Here is a 21,064-nt window from a genome sequence, read left to right on the forward strand (position 1 = left end):
AGTGAATATGTTCTCTGCCTGTTAGGAGTGCTACAGATTTTTATTTTTATTTTATAAAATAATTGCTTAAGACACACTCTGTTACGTAAATCTGCATGACAGCCTGTGAGCCAGTCTGTTACTTTTGTATCAATAAGCTGTCAATATTAATTGCTGGAGGAAAAGGATGCATTTTTTTATTGCTGGGTTTAATGCCTCCTTTAAATTGATGTTGTTGTTTTTCAAATTTTTCTTTAAATGTTTTATTGTTTCTTTTAAATTGCTATCCCCACAAGGACCGAGCTAAGGTTTGATTTGTCATTTTAAGACTTAGATTTCCTAGTAGGTGAGCCTGCCTTCCTCTGTGAAACGTACAATCTCATTCCCATTGTTTGTTTTCGGTAGGACCATAGCCTCAAACACTTGGTGACCTGCCCACTGAAACCCCGACAAGTGACCTTTGCTCTGTCCTCACAGGAGCACCCACGGCCAAAATACGAAAGCATCCTGCTGAAGAAACGGGAGAAAAAAAAGATCAAGAAGATCAAAAAGAAGAAGAAAAATGAAGTAAGGACAGCTTTACTTGGAGGCAGTGCCCAGCTAAATGATTTACATAATAGGACACGAATCTTGTTCATTAAAATAAAGGCTAATGGAATTTTTTTTTAATGGGTATGTCAAATATACAGTTTAAATTTCTTATTTTGTATTTTTGCTATCAGTTTGGTTTAGTTTTTTTACTTACAACAGCATTTACTGAAATACACAGGGTGATTTCTGTGGTTTTACATTTTGTGCATTGTTGTTGCTGTTGTTATTTGTTGTTATATCCTTGGAAGCTTCCATGAGTGCCTGGCTTTAGGCACAGGAACTTGGTGCCAAAGACTGGGGGTAGCCCTTCCCATCATACACTGCTCTGGCTTGAGGCCACTCAACCCATGCACATGGAGACAGATTGCTCTCCTAGTTTTGGGCTATTCTCAAAGAGAAGAAGTGGAATTTTGGACAGAAAATATAGTGGCAGGCTATAGCTTACAAAAAATGGCACAGGTAAATGTCCTTTCAGAGCTCATCCGCTGATATCGCTGAATGTCTTACTGAATAAATTGAGGGTTAGGGTCTCATTCAAATGTACAATAGCAGGGCTTCAGTAGTAATCATTATTATACTATCTGCCCTGAAAGACAATTATTCCTCAACCTAGTCCTGAATTATATCTCATGATTCTCACATGCAGTTAAGAGCAGTAATGGTATGTTGTCTGGCTGGTCTTTAGCAATTGACTTTTATCGAATGTTTTCATGCTAGTTTTGCATGACGTACTGCAATGAGACAGATGGTCAACATCATAATGCTGAACTGCCCCAAAACCATCATGTGCTCGTGATGGTGGTTGATAGGTTTTATGAATTGTGAATATGAACAAATCTCAGCAGAAAATTAAATGATATGGCTTCTGGCCAGACATCTGCACTTGGACAACTTTGTATGTCATCACTCTATGAACATGGCCTGCATCTAAAAAAACAATGCTGCCAAATACTGGTACTTGTATCAACCAGTTCAGAATGCTGCATATCATATTCGTAGTATGATGCATGCATCTGAAAATGTTATCCAGTTAAGTATGGCCATGTGAATTTATTTAGTACTTACTATAATGCACACACACAGGCCGAAGCCACTTGTCCCAAGCCGGGTCGCGGCGATCCGGAGCCTAACCCGGCAACACAGGGTGTAAGGGGACACACCCAGGACGGGACGCCAGTCTATCACAAGGCACCCCAAGCGGGACTCAAACTTCAGACTCGCCAGAGAGCAGGACCCGGCCAAGCCTGCCGCGCCACCGCACCCTTGTACTTGCTATAACGCTATTATTATATTCTACTGGTTAATAGCTATTGAGAGATTTTCCAAAGCTTCAAGTTTTCAGTGAAGGCTGTGTGAAGATTTAAGTTAGGCGAGAAAACTATCTAGGAATCTAGGCTTCACTATGGACTAAATTTAGCAAGGAAGAAAGAGGCCCATATGTTATGTCACACATAAGATGTCGTGTCATTTCATGCACCTGCTTTGTATAGCCTACGCAGTTGTTTTGGGGCTGCCATTCTTATTTTCAGAAGGCTACAAATTTTACCGAAGTGACATACAAGACACTATATACTCAGCTTCGCATTTTTGTCGGTTGACGGATTCACCATAGCACCACATCTCTTTCTTGGAGCAAAGCACCAGTGTTTTGCTTGTATTTCCTCATTTATCCCATGTTCCATGCATGTAGATCCTACTTTATCATCTTTTCTGTTGAGCACCGGGAGCACCGTCATAGAACCCACTACTTTCTACTTGAAGGACTTAGGTCTGAATCTATGCTCAAACTCTAGTACCCTTGAGTAAGGTACTCACCCTGAGCTGCTTGAGTGAAAAATTAGCCAGCTATATCAATGGGTCATTATGAGAAAATTAATACACAAACATAACATTGTAAGTCACTTTGGAAAAAAGACTCGGCTAATATTGGCCTTCTGGGTGCTTGCTGAGTGCTAGAGATCCATAATGTATGTGATTGGACTGTTCTATGTGTTTCAGCCCAGCAAAAGTGCGGAGGAGAGAGTGGACGGGGGCAAGGGAAAATGGCGACAGAGAATAATGTCTGTCCTGGGCAGAGAGATGCCGGTAATTGAGCTTGCCTGCTGTGCTTCCTTTCGCATGCTAAGCCGCCATTTTTCTATACTTTGCCCGCACGTTCGCTGTCCCTCACAATGAGCGATATTTGTCCTGTGCTCTCTCATGCTCACTCGCTCTTTCTTCCTTTCTCTAGTCTGGCTTTACATGCCGTAGCCTTCCAGAGCTCATGTTTTCTAGCAGTCTCTAATTGACAGTAAGGCCTGTCGCTCTCATGGATCGGGGTGCCCCATGTGTTCTGATTGAGAGGAGGAGCGATTTGTTGGCCCAGCTATGACAGCACACCACCAAAGAGAAGTTCCCCGATAGCGAATGCACACTGGGAGTAGCTGGTGCTGGGAGGTGACTTGCTTGCCCACACATGCGCTGTAGTTAGTGCATTAGCCAGCAAAGCGATCTTTAGAAATGACCAATTTCTGACGAGTAGGGATTGCTCGCTTGCTCAGTTATAAATGAGGTCCAGCAAACATGCGCTGAAAGTAGAATTCTGCATAAAACGTGATGGATCTGTGTTAGTAGCCATGCTTGATGAGAGAAATACAGGCAGAGCTTTTAAGCCATCATTTTGATGGACTGTCAGGGTCAAGTGTTGACTGTAAGGGGTATGGGGGTTGGGAAATGGGACATGGACACCTTTCTGAAATAATCTTCTTAACCCAAGACAAGCCAGGCAGTTCACACCAGGATAATGCCATTAGACGCGCCACCTCTCTGGAGTTACGCACTCTACATGTGTGAAGCCTTATGGACTCTTATTAACTTGAATGGAACTAGAAGGTTTTTTTGGGTTCTCACTGAGCGAGAATAGCAGCCTCTCCCTTTGTCTTCCGTGGCAGCTCTGCAGAGCCATTCCATCCGCCGCATGGAACAGGCCTGATTGAGAGGCCGGGGGGCATCGCAGAAGGCTTCGGCAAGGGGAGATGTCTAGGGGAGACTGATCATCTGCTACATCTCTTCAATTATGCAGCAACATCATTCCTGTTCATATTACTTTAATGACACCCAAGCCACAGTTTAAAAAAGTCAGTCATGCAAAAACTGCCTTATTGAAAATTTTTCATCTGGCAATCTTTTTTTCTCCCTGGGTACAGTGTAGTCAGTGACAGGCAGTATTCAACAATTTTTCATGCTGCTGGTACTCTCTCTCCCTGGTAGTTTGCCACACCTCTGTTGCAGAAGCTTTTGTTAGCACAAGAGATGTTCATCGGTGTTGATTGGTTCACATTAACTTGCTGCACTCTCTCTCAAAGCTGATTAAGCCTCCCGGGTATCCCACATTGCTGGTAATCTGGGATTATCATTAGGTCTGGACTCCAGGTGAGGTGTGTCTTGTGCCCTTCATACAGTAATATTTTTAAGGAGGGGGATGGACAGACGTGACCGGTCAGCATATTTTCACATCCAGCACATTCGTGATCCGCATCCTCAAGTTTGTTTGGTGAATATGCAAGCAATGTTTGTATAGACACATCTACAGCTCATTCCCCTGGCGATGCGAAGTAAACATTTTACATGGAAAGTATATACGCAGTTTATTAAATGTGATGTTGTCTTTGTTGCGGTGGTGGGCTCTGCTCACTGAAGAAACTTTGTCGTTCCTTACCTGTCGCCCAGAAACCATTCACAGTTGTACTGGAAAATATTTGATTGAGATCATATTACTTTACCTGAGTAATGTCCCAGGTTCCATTTTCAGTTATTGGAACTTCCATCCCCATTTGCCTATCTGTCACTTACTTTGACTGAACCTCATTTCATCCATATGCAGACTTCTGGGCTTCTATCCTCTGGCTGCCTTATTCATAAAGTTTCTAGTAACAGCTCTTGGGTATTTTCATTATAAAACTGCACCTCAGAATATTTGTCCTGTTAGGGCAGTGGTCTGTGTTCAAGGGTTTTTTTCAATCAATGGTGTCATAGACCTTCGCAGAACAAACATTTTAATGTGAACATGAACATGGTTCTGCCTTGGGCTTGCTTCCAGTGACCAGACCGTGTCATTTGGGTCATTTTTGTTAGTACTCTGAGTTGTACGTAGGTTCTGTGAAAAGCATCTGCTAAATGAATAAATGTAAATGAATACGTTTACTGTAAATATGAGCAACCTGGACAGTTCCACAGGGCAGGAGGCAACACCGGGGTTTTTTGGATGCGAAAGGGATGTGACGGGCCAGTGTCCGTTTCTCTCTCTCTCTCTCTCTCTCTCTCTCGCCCATTAGCAGATTCAGTGGACAGCCCCTCCCTCTGGTGAGCCAGGATGCCTTGTGCATGTGCCTAGGTGTTTTGAGTATTTATGACACAGTATAAATAAGAAAGCCCAATAAAGAACTAGACTCGCATGTTGCTGCTCACACGCAGCTCTTTAAACCCTTCGTTTTCCTCACACACAACACAAAATTCACTAATAACCAATACAAGCATCATAATAAGAAATGCAAGCATAATTATAAGAATTTTTTAAAATATAAGTTTACCTTATTTACCTTGATGTAGTGAGAAAAACAGTACATCAGCTCAGAGCCAGAGGTATACATGGATCATTAACATTCATTTCAGAGAAGCAGTGCTTCAGTGACGGGCTCAAAACCATTAGATGCAGAAGACACAGGATCATCTGCAGCTTGTCATCTTCCGTATGATTCTTTCCACCTTCTGTACCCTTCGCAGAAACTTAAAGCAGTGCTCACTTTCATGATCACTATCTTTCTGCTCATCGGGTGGTGCTTTGGCACACATTTGAATTAGTATAATAGCTGGATTTTTAATTGAAAGTAAATACTAAATATTCAAAGTTGATATTGACAAAAATTTTGTTATTCAAAAATTCCTGCATTGGAGACTAACAGTAACATAAATGAGATCAAAGAGGGATATAAGGGAGCACGCAAGTGTGCTGTATGTAAGCGATTTTGAACGTGTGTGTCTTGAGCCTCAGTTAAAGTTGTTCAGAACTGTTCTGATATTCTGCACTTGGTTTTGAATTTGGTTTTCTCAGTGTTTAAAGGATAAGGCAAGAATTTTGCATGTTTGGTGCAAAAATATGTCTGAGGAACACATTACCATGGTGGTGTGGTGTGTGTGTGGTAATGAAGATTCTTTTCACAGAAATTCTCTTTCAGGACAGATTCTTGGGGAAAACATTGCAGTTGTTATGCGAGGGAAGTCTTTATATCAGCCAGAGTGCAGTGGTTCCACACCAGAGCTGAGATGTTCAGTAGTGAGTGTTCAGTTGTTGGGTGGCTTGTGTAGTACCAGACGTGCCTGTGGTAAAGGCTGGGACACAATAGGCAGTTTGGTAGGCATTAACTAAAACCTCATTCCATACTGAGTCCAGAACTGAGAGGACTGAGTAGGTTTTAGAAGTCTGATTATTTTACTTGTTGCGGTTTCTGGAACTGAAGTCTGGAACTGTGAGTTATCCACTGATGTTTTACTTTTCAGTTTTGTTGGCACCTGATGGGTTGCCATTTGACCTAATGGGGAATTTTTTTCTGGATAGTTTTTTAGCGTTGATTTTTTGCTGATTGTTGATTTTCATATCCGTGATAATAAAAGTGGTAATTCTACTCATTGCCACCTAACAGCTGGATACTTCTGGGTCAAGACATGCCTTGTTCTGTCACATCTCTCTTACCTATTCACGCAATATCAGGAAGAGAACCGGACTTTTGGATCAAAGGTCTTCTCCCTCCTCTTTTGGAGCTGTCCTGTGTCAGAGTCCCCAGGCGTGTTTGGGGATCCTCACTACCCCATCTGGAGTACACATCATTTATGAGAATGTTGCTTTGATGCAAGTTCCTCAAGGAAAACTCTGATATCTGTGCGGAGTGTAGAGCCTTTCTGGAGACGTTTGATGTGGTGCTTAAGAGAGTTCTGCCTTCTGGCTCCACGGCCTAGGAGACCTCAGTGCTTACGTCAATAATTGAGAAGATAGCTAGACGAGCCTGACGGAGGATTTGAACCTAAGTGGCAAGTTGTTATTGATATCTGTGCTGGTCAAAGATGAGCCGTAAAGAAAGATCTCCATTTCTGAATACAAGGCATAAGAGATCTTGGAAGAGAAGCACCTTGGAGTTTTGACTGAGATGAGGCCGTATGCTGCAGACATTCTGAAGAAAAGAGGTACTAAGCTAAGTATTGATCACCACCTGGTGGTGAGTTGGATCAGGTGGCTGAGGAGACTGAGCAACACGCCTGGTTTTTAATGACTTTGGTTCCCTTCTCTGGTTTCTTCAGGATCCCAGAATAGGCTGGGTGCACAGAGTTGGAATCTACCCTTGTTCAAGATGTCTTATGGATTCAGTTTGACAAATGCCTAGAATTTATGTGAATGTATGTGTGGATCGGGACAAATTGTTTATAGAGGAACCCTAATGGGATTTTGCCTGTACTCATAAGAACAGTTAATTGTATATTGACAACTTAGAGACAGACTACTGTGAACCCCATCACACACATTATGATTTTAGCTCAATGAAAGACACTGATGGCTTTCTCAGATGTTTCTCAATGGCATTGCTGATTTCTCTTTTCCTCATTAGTCTGGGAGTTTAATGTGATGCACCTGTACTTGCATCCCTAAGGGCAGCAGGAAATACAATGTTTAAGGCCATTACTTTGAAATCTGAAAGTCCCTAGTTTGAATTACCACTCCTGCTGCAGTATCCTTGATGAGGTTATTTACCCTGAGTTGATGGCATGGCGTAAGAATACCCTGCAGTATGAATGGGTAAATCATTTTAACGTTTAGTTGTCTTGGATGGACAAATCTGAAAATAACTGATCATTGTTTAGGTACCTTGGGATTCTTCTCACAAATAGGGGCAGGGGTATTCTGAGTTTTATCACCTGCTCGATGTGGCAGCTGCAGTATCCCACATGCTCTACAGGACTATAGTGGTGAAGTAGTGTGAGCTACAAACTTGTGGTTTGCTGGCCTCTTTACGCCCCAAATCCTCACCGATGGTCACAAGCAACAAAATTTTAAAAAGATTGTTTGCTTATTGTTTATTTGTTACAAAAGGTACTACCTGGGTTGGCACAGTGGTGCTGTGAGTAGCAGTTGAAGGAGTGTGTACAAGACTCATGTGTTGAGAGTTCAGTTGGCAGTGTGGTAATTCATGGCGGACTGTATCTCCTTGTTTGGCGTTCATCATGTAAGTGCACTAATGATGGTGTCTTGCAGCATTCTAAGATTTGCACCTCCCTGTAAAACACGAGAATTGTGACATAATGTTACAACATCCATGAAGACTCCGGAAGCGACTCATGCGAGCTCCAGGCGGACTGTAGGAGGAGCTGTCGCTGCACGTTAGTTGCTAGGGCCACACACCATGCTGTGCTGAGCTCCCTGAAGAGGGAGGGGTCAGACCACGGTAATAATTGCACCTCCCGCAGTATCACCATGGAGACCTGGAACACACACACTTTTCGCCTGGATGCACAAGTACAACAGTCGAGGAGTCATAGCTACCATTAGTTTAGCCTCATACCAGACCTACGTTTCGAGTTAACTGTGTTTTTTGCTTCAACCAGCAGTGAGAGCAGTGCCTGCTATAAGCCGGAGACTAAATCTTAAAAATTTCTTAATGGGAATAAGTCAGATGTTTTTCAGTGCTAGGTCTTGGGTGATCTTTCTCAATCTCCGAGTTCCCAGATTATACCTTTAGTGGTACGGGCGGAGCAGGAAGGCACAGCCAAGATATGTGTCTGAAAGTGAGAGGTCTGAAACCGTGAGTGTGTGACCTTTCCACCTGTCCACCAGCCTCCTCCACTTCTCACCGGAGACACAGGCTCGTCCGTAACTAAGGCTGACACTCGTTAAATAACATTGGAATTGACAAATCCGTTTCTTGATTTTACCAAAAGTTTCACCTTTAAAATAATAATAGTGAAAATAATAAAGACAGAAGGAGCACAGACAGTCTTGATTACTTTTTGTGGAAAATTCAGCACTGGGTAATTATCCCCATTCCTAATTGTAGACCATTGTGATAAACTCCCACATGCAGTGTGATGAGTCAGTGGTGATTGAGGGTTGTGCGAGCATGACCCAACCTTTAAACGCCACATGGGAGACTGATTACTGAAGCATGGCACTGGGATAAGGAGCATTTCCCTTCTCATGGAACTGTGAGTGAATGCTGACTTCCAGGCTTTCAATCAAAGGCCATCGAATTCTCTTAGCTGGTGTCACAGCAGTTCCTTTCTGAGTTCAGTCTCAGGGGTTAGGGGTGGTTGCTGTCGGGGCCTGTTTTGTCAGAGTGTTGGCAGGTAGGTCTTCAAATGCTGTAGCTCCATGAATCTGTAGTATCTCGTTGAACATTTACTGCTGTAAGGCAAGTGTCAAATGCTTGAGTGGGTTGATGACTTGGTGCAGTTCAGGGTGTGTGTGTGTGTGTGTGTGTGTGTGTGTGTGTACACAGTAGTAGTATGCATGCACTATGTATACATGCAGTTTGTGTGTCTCTGTATTTACCTTTCATGTGCACGTGTGTTTGTGTGTATTTGTGTGTATATCTGAAGGTGCATGCATGTGCTTGTGTCCATGTATACACTATGTGTGTGCTTGCATGGGAAGGATTACAATGTGTGTCAAATGAGGCTCATAGCAGCTTAGCCAAGGCTGCACCCATCTTCAAGGAGGTCTCTTCCCTCCCAGATCATGAGTGATCACATAACTGCTTGAAACCAGACAGATCCACATTCTCCCCCATAGAAGACGGACCCAGAAAACTGCACATGCAATTTGTATCAATTCCATCTACATCCCAAAATATTTTGCTGTGGGGATTAACTATTTGGAAGAAAGTTGGAGGGAAATATACGCTTGAACCCCAGACCTGCCACACAACCAAACTTGCCGTGTCACCACACGCCCCCCCAGAGGAGAATAGCTTAGAGATATATAATTGCCCTTTTAGCTCTGGTCTGTGTGTTATGACCATGTCACTTGTAGGTTGTTGTGGTAGGTTAGAAGTTACAACGTCCATAGCCTTACCGTGCAGGTCAGTCAGCTTAGAAATTCACGTCCCTGATGCCTTTGCAAAAATGGCAGCTGAACCATTACATTATAATTGGATCAGCTTTTGAGTATTATGCGAGGTGCATGTATAGCTTGGTTGTTGGACCATAACAGCTGCTGTAGTCCCCCCTCCTGCGTGCACCATCTGGTGTGTAGATAGTATTGATCGTATACAGTCAGAATTGGTTTTTGTGATATACTTTAGGGGTGAACACAGTCTGTGTAAGGCTAATTTTGATGATATTGATGACACTGTTATCATATTAACAGTAACAGTGTTTGTGGGTCTCCTGTATCCTGCTATGTTCAAGTACAAAGTGCAGGCAGCTGGAAAGAGGTGGGCGGGTGACAGCAGTGACGTCAGTCCTGGTCCGCAGTCTCTCTCCATATGGTCAGTAGGAAATCCCGACTATGGTTATCCTGACACTAATTTCCCAAAAGGCTTAGTGTGCCTAAGAGAGGACGTGCACGGAGAATGGTGGACAGATTACAGCAAACACTCTGGTCTGTGTGAAGGACATAAGGGCAATGTCATGCAAGGAGAAAAAAAATATTCTTGCTAAAATGCTAAAAAATGCTTAACGCCCACCTAAGATCAACAGTATTGTAGCACAAAAAGATTCTAACAGCAAGAACTGAGGGACTGCTAAATTATAGTAGATAATGAACTCAAACCGTCTTTTGTCAAGGTCTGAATTAATTATCTTTTCTGAAATAGAAAACTCATAGAAGAATTTTTTTAGATCCTAATTCCCCGGCCTGGCCGGTGGGAGCCAGAGATGAGGAACTTACTGGGTCCTGGAGGCAGAACGTGAGCCAGGCCGTTACAGGAGATAATTACCTCGTTAGAATGGCATGTCTTTAATAAACCAGCTGGCAGAGTCTGCGCCGCGACCCATTTACTTTCCATGTCAAGGTCTTTCCGAGTGCTGCTGGCGTCTGCAAACACAACGTGAGGCAAAGAACTACGCTGAACACCTTTGGGGGGACGAAAACCCACACATGTGAGCGTGAGCGTCACAGGATTTTTTTCCCCCCCGCAAGCCTGGAGACACGCAACTGCCTCATTAGGGGTTTTAGCTTGGCACCAGTGTTCCTGTCACTGGCACACTCCCGAAGCATAGACACCCACACGCGCGCACACACGAACACACACACGCGGGGCAAGTGGCCTTCCATTAGCCGGCCCTTGACCCAGCATGGCCTACGGTGGCCTGGGGGATGAAGAGGCTAAACTCCATCTACTATATAACCCTTGTGCTGTGGACCCTTCTCTGACTGGGGCACGCAGGCATGTTTACGGACATACCCAGATGTGCCAGCATTATCTCTGCGTAGGACTCCGAGTGACATCAACTGGGTTGCGGTGTCCTCTTTCTGGAATCCATCAAGGCACTACAGACACAGTGTGAAAAGCAGTGTCCTCCTGCTGTGCCCTGTTTCAGCGGCTTTTTCACTGGGGAAAGAGAATAGGAATGAAGGCTGAGCTCTGACTTCCCTGCTTTCAGCAGCGGGCTAGACATGTTGCCTGATCATCATGCGTTTTTCTGCGATGTCTTCCGGAATGTTAATATTTTACGTTGAACTGTTCCTGCGACTGGATGGCAACTCTGAGTCGATCCTTTCTGGTACCGTGATCATGATGCTGACATGCACACTATTGTAAATCAAACTGACAGTCATGATGAAGAGCCGTATGGCAGGGTGGCATGGTAGCACAGCAAGTAGCGCTGCTCTCTCACAGCACCTCATGGTGCGAAAGAGCATAGGTTTAATCCCCACTCACTCTGTGTTGAGTTGGCATGTTCTCCCCATGTCTGTGTGGGTTTCCTCACACAGTCCAAAGACTTGCTGTTCAGATACCCCTATAGTGTGTGAGCGAGAGAGAGAGTGCGTGTTCCACTGATGTATGGATGAGTAACCCAGTGTAAGTAGTGTATCTAGCAGTGTAAGTCACTGTGGTGAATAAGGTGTGTGGGCTGATAACACTACGTAGAGTTCACTGGAAGTTGCTTTGGAGAAAAGCATCTGCTAAATAGTTAAAAGTATGAGAAATAAATGTATGTATTAAAGTGAGACACAAGAGACCAGATGGATGGTGACTCATGACCTCTCTGTTTTGCTCCTATAGACCTCCTAGAGTCAGCAAATCTTAACATTATCTGATACCATGTAAGGCTTTTTTCATAATTTGGATAAAGTTGTTGTTCAATCTTTGGAATAATTGTTTTCATTTTTGGTATTGTGATATTAACTAACATACCAGTATATGACAAGTATTGATATTTGGTTGTTTTTGCTGCATTGGGAGCTCTGCAAATGAAGATGTTCTGTTTTGTATTGGACTGAGCTCTTGTCTGTGTGCTAGGTGGCACTGTTGCCTTCCAGATTAGTCTTATTTCAAAACCAGGTGCCCTTTCGAGGGTTCTCAAAGACCAAGGGCGCTGTCATGCCATTTAGCTCAGGACAGCTCCTGCTCACTCTTTTCTCCTGACATCCAACACACTGGGAGAATTTTCTTTTATAATCCCTCTACCTCTTGCTGAAGATGTCAAACCGCTGTTCATGTGCTCCACTCATGCTGTACTGTACCCAGGGCAGTACCTCTCAGTTTTCAGCAGACAGCTGGTTCTCCAAACTGGGCTCTTACACACACACACACACACACACACACACACACACACACACACACACACACTGTCTGAAATCGCTTGTCCCAAGTGGGGTCGCAGTAAACTGGAGGCAAACCCGGCAACACAGGGCGCAAGGCCGGAGGGGGAGGGGACACACCCAGGACAGGACGCCAGTCCATCGCAAGGCACCCCAAGCGGGACTTGAACCGCCATAGAGCAGGACCCAGCCAAACCCACTACGCCCCCACGCCCCCCTGGCTCGCACACATAAGTGACATTTACATTTATTCTGACAACTTACGATGTTAAGCTGCTTGCAATTATTTACAAATCTTAGTTTTTTTTTTTTTTCTGCTGGAGCAATTTAGGGTAAGTGCCTTGCTCTGTGTTGTAAATGAGATTCAAACCTGTAATCTTCGGGTCTAAAAACAGAATCTCTAACCACTAGGCTACCACCTAAATTCTTGTAGATAGTTAATTGTTTCCAGCTATTTGTATGTAGGATTTAAAAATATTTTTTGTCTTAGTGCATATTGCAGTACTATCATGTACTTTTTATTCAGTCCGTGTTAGTCACCACCTGGCCAATTCTCTGAAGCTTATGGTGTGAGATAGGCTATACCCTGGACAGGACACAAGTCCATTGCAGGGCAACCACACATATTCACTTACACACACGGACAGGGTGCAATTTGGAGTTACCAGTTCACATGAAGCCCATTTCTTTAACTCTGCGGCTATCTTCTCCTATCACGTACAATTGTAGAGCAGTCCGTACAATGTCCGTACCTCCAATATAAGGAATAATCTGTGTATTGATCTCATGGGAGAAAGGTGACACAATTGCAGAATTTCCAAAAAATAACCTTGATGAGACTTTTGCAGCTTTACATCTAAGGGTGCCTGATTCGGGCGGGAAAGTAAGATCGAGGCTGGCTCATTTCTGTAATTTCTGTAAATTTCTGTGAATTTCTGTAATCCGAGACTTAGAAGATGGAATGGGATGGGGCAGTATGCAGTACTATGCCAGCCATGTGTGCTCACATATTTGATCATTCAGGTTCTTCTAACCGGATTGTACCTGATAATTGCAGAGGAGATTTACCTACATTTGTATTACAGTGAATAAAATTGGTTTTATTTACAATTACATGGTGTTTGTTCTGTGGAGATATGCTAAACTTTTATCGTGTTCAGCTTTCCTACATAATCCATTAACCCTTCAGTGTAGAAGTGTCCTCTGACAGGGATTGTTCTATTTTCAGACTAATTGTTTTTTTTACCTCTAAAACATAGCCAGGCCAAGAGAAGCTGACATGGAGAGATAGGCTTCCTGGATACATCATCAATATCTCTTCAATCTTGTTCATGGTAGGTTTCAACCCTCCCCCAGTTCCATCTCAACTTAACATGTGATCAGGATCAGTCTATCCTGAGTTTTGTGCAGCTACTCATGCGATGAACATTGGTGCATCAAGTGGAAAGTAACAAACTAGGTTTACTTAAAAATCACGTGTGCAACTATGTCTCTCTTTCTCCTAATGTAATGCACAAATTGTATTTTCTCTGAGATGTACGTCGCTTTGGACAGAAGCGTCTGCTAAATGAATAAATGTAAATGTAAACATGTTGTTGTGACCCAGTGTCATGTGCCTGATTAACAAGACTGCCTGTGTAATGTAAACTTGTCTTGTTTGTAGATCCCCAGCTGGGATGTGGTTTGGTACATGGCACATGGTAAAAACTATGCTTACAGAGAGCTTTTATTAGTATTTTACATATGACTTAAATGTGAATTTTAAATACATTTCTCAAGGATACAACAGCAGATCCCGTACAGCTAAGAATTAGCAGGATGGAGTCTGGCTTCTTATCTACTGCATTACTTGATGTATGTCCCACCCTGACCTCTCCCTCCCTAACTGTGTGCCATCCTCAGTTCAGCCTCACTTTCTCCGCTGTGTTCGGCGTCATCATCTACCGGATCACTACCTCAGCGCTAATGGCCATGAGCACTGACCCAGAGACCAAGTCCAACGTGCGTGTGACAGTCACTGCCACAGCCGTCATCATCAACCTGGTGGTCATCCTCATTCTGGATGAGATCTATGGTGCCGTGGCAGTGTGGCTCACAGAGCTGGGTGAGGTGAACTTTCAGGGCAGTCAGTGGATCAAGGGGGGAAATAGACCAGGAAAAACAGACATTCTGAAATGTCAGTTGACTGGTGCACGAGTCATTTCTTTTTTGTCTAGTCATCCAGTGATTACTTGAAATTGAAGGCCATTGTATTTAGAACATAATCATATGTTTATTCACAACTGAGTGAGATGTAAAACATAGTCTTCCCCTGTCAAAACACAGCTGAAAAATCAATACAAAAGGATGCTTTAAACCGCTTCCATGTGTGCTTCCTGTACCAAAGATGTCAAAGTAATGATTTCGTAAGATGCTCTTGTTTAAGTTATTACAGCTCTGAAAGTGTGAATCTATTCATGTGTATCGCAGCGTTAGCATGTCCTGTGCACAGTGAAATAAGCTGCTATGTCATTTGCAGATTTCGTGTGCAGAAGCCACACTTAAGGACTAGGGCTGCCATAATCCGGCCACGGCTTACCATGTTTGTTCGATGTTAATCAAGGCAGTGGGCCAGGTTATTCAGGCTGGAAATGTGGGTGGACATAATACCCGGAGAGGTTGCTGCTGGAAGGAGTGGTTTTGTGGAGAAGGGTTAGTTATGGGGGCAACAGGGCTGAGGTCAAAGGTGGGATGTGTTGGGGGAAGAATTGGGCTTTGGTCCAAAGTATAAGGAGAAGAAAGAATGAGAGGTAGTGTGAGTAGAAAGGGAACATATGTATGCATGACAAGTAATGGAAGGAGAATGTCAAGGACTGTTGACTGAAGGCTATAGAATGGAAGAGGAAGGAAACAAGCTGGGAGTGCATAGGAGTACAACGGAAATGGACAAGAGAAGTTCCCAGATGAACATTTCTATATGCATGATTTCACCGGGATTAAACATTGCCTGGCTATTTCTGTTTCTGCAGAGATTCCCAAAACAGAGACGGAATTTGAGGAGCGTCTTATCCTGAAGGCTTTCCTCCTGAAGTTTATGAATGCTTATGCTCCCATCTTCTATGTGGCCTTTTTCAAGGGAAGGTAGGCAGGATCTGGAACTGTGGAGAAAAATGTCTATTTTTGTGAAGTGTGGACCAAATTTTAAATTCTCACTGGTCATTAGATATGAATATGTTTTTATATATTTATTTTGTTGAATTCTTGTGTTTGGCTAATTAAAAAATAAAGTGCAGGATTTCAAAAGGGGGTGTGGTGGTGCAGTGGGTTGGAACGGGTCCTGCTTGCCGGTGGGTCTGGGGTTTGAATCCCACTTGGGGTGCCTTGCGACAGACTAGCGTCCCCTCCTGGGTGTGTCCCCTCCTCCTCCAGCCTATTGCCCTGTGTTGCCGGGTTGGGCTCCCCGCAACCCTGTATGGGACAAGTGGTTTCAGATGATGTGTGTGAGTGCAGGATTTCAAAACTATGTAGGTTTCAGGTCATCCTCTTACTGATTAAGAACCCATTTTCTGGGGTCTTGGTAAGAACCCATATAGGCAGCACACACACACACACTGTCTGAAACTGCTTGTACCATACAGGGTCACGGGGAGCCAGAGCCTAACCTAGCAACACAGGCTGTATGGCTTGAGGGGGAGGGGACATACATACTGGTTATAACAACTTTATCCACAAGATGGTTTGTAGATAAGCCTTTCAGCAAAGACTTGTTTGGGTTATGGTCAATCAGAGTGACTGAGACGAGAGCGTAACAAAAGCACAAATGGAAAACTGGGTCAGCAAGGTAAGACAGAGGCCGACCACTTGCATTGCTTGTCTCGGTCTGGCGCGGCTTCACAAGCAGCCAGCTCAGGCCTACACGTGTACACTTTTTTTCCTTTGTCCTGAGGGGGAAAGAGAGTGGACAGACAGCCCACCATAAGGGAGACCCTCCTGCACTGTAAACATAAGTAGACAAGCACTGGCTGCGCTAGAATGTAGAATGGAAGCATGTAATTGCCTCCACAACAAAGGGGCAGTTTTTTAAAAAATTGTTAAAATGAAAAAGAAATATGACACTGTAGCAGAGGCAAAAATTAGAGCAGCTGACTCAAACTCTGTGTGAAAATTAAAGATTGTATAGCAAAGTTACAGCCTCGGGCTCCTTTATGCAGATTTGCTGGTCGGCCTGGGGACTATGTCTACATTTTCAACGGCTTCCGCATGGAGGAGGTGAGCCTGCTTCGTGTGAACTTGAATCTTTGCCCACTTTCATTCAGCCAAAGACAAAGTATTGTCATAAGTTCCTGACTGAATTACTTTATACCAAAGTGAGAAACAGATGAATTCCTATTCTAATACAGACTGCACAGAAATTTCAAGAATTTTTTTTTTTTTTTTTCAGAACCACTTACAATAATGTTATGGCAGTGTTGACTGTGCAGTTTTTTAAGTACATGTTCATGTAACAAATTAAAGATTAAGGAGTCTCCTAATCATTTGTCATTTGACATAATGTTTCTCTGACAAGTTGTCATGCTTAATTTTGATCTCTGAGCATATTTTCTACAGTAGCCAAAATAACAGTGCTATTAATTTGGTTTGTGGTAATCATATTTCACTTAATAATTTTTAGCCACATGACAGGATGATAAATCATTTCTGTATGGACAGGAACATTGCAGCAGAGCACGTAACTTATTCAGTGGCTTTTCTTTTCTGCTTTCATACCCCCTCAAATCCACCCCCCACTAGTGTGCCCCCGGTGGCTGCCTGATTGAGCTCTGCATCCAGCTCAGCATCATCATGCTAGGGAAGCAACTCATCCAGAACAACATCTTTGAAATCGGCATCCCGTGAGTACCTCTCTTTCCCCACTGACCTTCAGAAGACTTAGGAAAACTCAAGAGCGTTCGTCTCTGTTTAAAATGAGACCGTTAGTCCACATCATGGAGCATTTTTTACATTGCTATTTTTCATAGTGAGAAATTTTAATTACCTTTTATCAAGGCTTGAACTGTGGCTTTAAGCCAATAGCAGAAGCACGTTGCATTCCAGGTCGTGCATCTACAACAGAGGCATATTTTTAGGCAAGACCTTCGGGAACCATTAGATATATCTTACTGTAGTTTTCTGTCATTTATGAGGGTTAAGGTTAGGGTTAGGGTGCTCTTTTACTTTGAAGACATACCAGGGGTCTAACATAGATTGTACCCAATTCTAATAGTCCCATGTTACTATGAGCTATAAATACTAATTTAGAAACAAATTAAAAGCATGAAGAAGAGGCATAGACCTGAGCTAATTTTATGCAGTGAACATTGAGGAAGACCTCTTTGCTCATACCTTAAAAGAATCCAAGAAGACCCGTTCAAAACATCTCAGTGATCTTATCAGCCAAAGAACGGAGATCACTGACATGTTTTAAAGGTGTCTTCTTGGTTTCCTTTTTGGCTGGTCTCAAAACTTGGGGTGGGGGGAGGATCTCCCACGATCTGAGAACTGGGCATTTTGAGTACATGGTCCCTGGCTGCAGACCAGACATCTAGGGTCATGTAGGTTAGTCTGAAAATAAAGCATACAGTTCTTTGAGAACGCAACTGTCATCTGTGGGAAGACCCTGTTGCAAACTTTCCATGACCGCTAACAGGTCACGGTTTCAGCATGGGTTTAACTCTTAATCTATGATGTTTTCAATTTATGCTAAAAAAAAGTCAAGTTTTCCTTTTCTTCTAAGCTAAGTATCTATATACAGTATTTGTTTTTTAAAGCAAAGACATTCGAGGCAGTGAATGACCAATTATGCTCACAGTTGAGATCAAGGAAGAAAGGCAGTTGTTTTTTGTGAAGACTGCGTGTGTGGGAGCACACAGAATTGGGGCAACGTTTCCCCTGAGCAGTGCCGTTGAGGGGGCCCCACTTGCTGAAAATCCCTGTTTAACTTATTTCTCCTCACACAGCAGTTTCATGTTCTTGGCTCTGAAAAGGCTGTTTTGCTTACGTCCCTGCACATAGAGAGATATGCAGATGCAGTGTCTCTCTGCTCGTGATCGAATTCTCAAGCTGCCTTTCCATATATGCCAGCACAAATTTTACTTGGCTCTCGTACAGTACATGCCCAACAGACAAGCGCTCCTCAGCGATGGTCCCGGCCTCTAGTGTATGCTAGTTTTTGTTTCAGCTATGTTCTTAAACAGTTGGTCCAGATTAATCTGCTCATTTAAAAAATTCTTTGTTTGTTGGTGAAACCAGCAGGTACTGTGAACATTAATGAAGAAACAATAATTAATGTCACTAATTGTACTCTATGTACCTTATGTAGTGACCTCTGGAATAACAGGCCTAAAGATGAACAAAAAAGCAGTACAGTTGGTCCCCTACTTGCACGGTACGCTGGGGCTGAGACTTGGTTCGCTCGTGAAATGTTCATAATTGAATGTGACACGGCGCGAGTGAGAGACTGCTCATGTGTTCTGTATGTAACTCCTTGTGTTATGTGTACTGGCAAAAATTTTGGTATTGGATTTTGCTATGAGAATTGCATGTTTGAATCTGTATCTCTTCATCTGTTGTGAAACGTACATCTGTTTACTGCGTTAACATACTTGGCTGATGCTTTTCTCCAACGGGACTTACAGTGTTAAGATTACAATTATTTACCTATTTATACAGGAGGATAATTTTAGTGGAGCAAGTACCTTGCTCAAGTGTACTACAGCCAGATGCGGGATCAAACTTGCAATCTTCGGATCTAACGGCAGTAACTCTAACCACTGTACTACCAGTTGTGGGTTATGTGGGTGAAAAGCATCTTCCAAATGTATAAATATAATGTCAGCAACCCAGAGAGCTCATCAGGATGAGAAGCAACAGCAGGATTTTTTTGGATGGGAAAAGAGAGGTGCATTGGACTGGGTCTCTGGCTGGCTTGTTCACGTTCAGCTATTTTTTTTCCACCTTCTCTACGCTTTGAAAAACTTAAAGCTGCGCTTACTGTTTTCGATCGCCGTCTGCACATCGGGTGAGGTTTTGGCGTGCAATTTGAATTGTACGCTAGCTCTCTTTCTATGAAAAGAAAGATTGAATTCTTCTCAAATAGTCAATTAAAACGGAAATGCACTTCTTGACATTATCACTCATGAACTGATTCTCAGACACTTTTCAAGCCTTTCTTCTCTCAGTTTCACGATAGCCGGTTACCAAGTTATGTCTCTACCTCAAAGAGCAACACACCAGCTTGGAACGGACGAACGCAGGCACACACGTCGTCCAGTGACCTCGCTGTGAGTTGCCTGCTTCTTTTTACTCTGCAAGCTTCATTGGCTGACAGAACTGAGAGGGCACAACCGTTCGCCTGATTTCACCCACAGCGCAACACAAAATATTGTATGGAGCAGAAAAGAAATAAACTTGTTTTTTTTTTTACGACCAGAATTCTATACAATGCAAATTAAGGTGAGCCCTCAACTGTTTTAGTTTAACATGATTTGAATCGTGCCATTCATCCAATTAACAGCTAAATTTAGGCTAATTAATTACACTGTCAGACTGAACTGAATCCACTGAACTGTATACCCAGGGGTCCTCAGGTCCAGGGTTTACGAGAGATGTTATAAATAACAGTGTGCAGTCTGTGTGTGACAGTATTGGTACACGAGACAATGTATTTAGAAGAGATGTTGTTAGTAAGTAGGGCCGTGTTACTGTGTAAGATGATGTGAAGTAGCAATGCCTGAGCGCTCTTTTATCCTGGACACTTTTGGATGAACATTCTGCTCAGTATAGTGAGCTGCTGCTGAGTATAGTATACTGCTGTACCATTAGGGGTGCTTTGTCCTCAGTAACTTTCTTTAGGAAGCGAGTTTACTTAATGTCGGGAGCTTTTGAGGGATGCTAATGTTCCAGCTGGTGTTGGCATCCGTGAATTTGTGATGTGTGTCTGAGAGAGTTTAAAGGGCTGTTTATGACAATAAGCATTAACGGCGACGACCCCACAGGAGAACAACATATTCAATCAATCATTCATAGGCATCTTCTCACTTATGCTCTCTCCCATTCTTTTTCTGTCTCTCTTGTGAGCAGCAGAACAAAGCCAAAAACACACCCATGGTGACATTGCGATGCCTCCAGCTGTGTGTGTGTGTGTGTGTGTGTGTGTGTGTGTGTGTGTGTGTGTGTGTGTGTGTGTCTACACCTCCATGTTTACAAAGCATTATCATGCATGGCCTCATTTGTCGATGACCTTGTTAAATGTCTTGACCCAAATGATAAAAAGCTGATTCTTTTGATGATCCCTACAGGGTTAGCATACTTTTCAAGTACCTTAAGTACTCTATTGTGTTACTCTGTTGCTTCTGTAAAAGTTTAAACTTAAGGAGAATTTGCTTGCTTGAGCTGAAAAATTTTTGTTTGACTCCAGTTTTTAGCCCATTCCTATCATGCTTCTCTTCTGAGCCTTTACCTTTCTTTTGCTGTATGAATATTGTTTTAGGAATTTTTTGTTTTTCCGTAATAGCTTCATTGGGGAGAAGATTTTATATGCCACAAGTTCTTGGACGAAATGAGGGGTTGATTAAAGCTAATTCTTCTTTAAACATCACGTCCTTGACGTCTGTGGAGTTTGCAGAGGTTTGCCGGGATGCACGGGAGCTTCACCACCAAGAGTCTTCTCCCCTGACCCACAGCAAGGAC

General features: G+C 43.1%; 1 protein-coding gene across 2 annotated transcripts in view; it reads left to right on the forward strand.

Moving 5' to 3' along the window:
- ano2b (anoctamin 2b) overlaps positions 1-21,064 on the forward strand; it is a 46,928-nt gene that overhangs the window by 12,418 nt on the left and 13,446 nt on the right. For both annotated transcript variants that reach the window (XM_029247556.1, XM_029247557.1), the window contains exons 13-18: positions 457-546; positions 13,618-13,692; positions 14,261-14,462; positions 15,367-15,478; positions 16,549-16,606; positions 17,129-17,229. In XM_029247556.1, coding sequence (XP_029103389.1) covers positions 457-546; positions 13,618-13,692; positions 14,261-14,462; positions 15,367-15,478; positions 16,549-16,606; positions 17,129-17,229 — 638 coding nt within the window. The remainder of the gene's footprint in view (positions 1-456; positions 547-13,617; positions 13,693-14,260; positions 14,463-15,366; positions 15,479-16,548; positions 16,607-17,128; positions 17,230-21,064) is intronic.

The sequence above is a fragment of the Scleropages formosus genome, chromosome 21 (genome assembly GCF_900964775.1).
Source record: "Scleropages formosus chromosome 21, fSclFor1.1, whole genome shotgun sequence".
Classification (NCBI taxonomy): Eukaryota; Metazoa; Chordata; class Actinopteri; order Osteoglossiformes; family Osteoglossidae; genus Scleropages; species Scleropages formosus.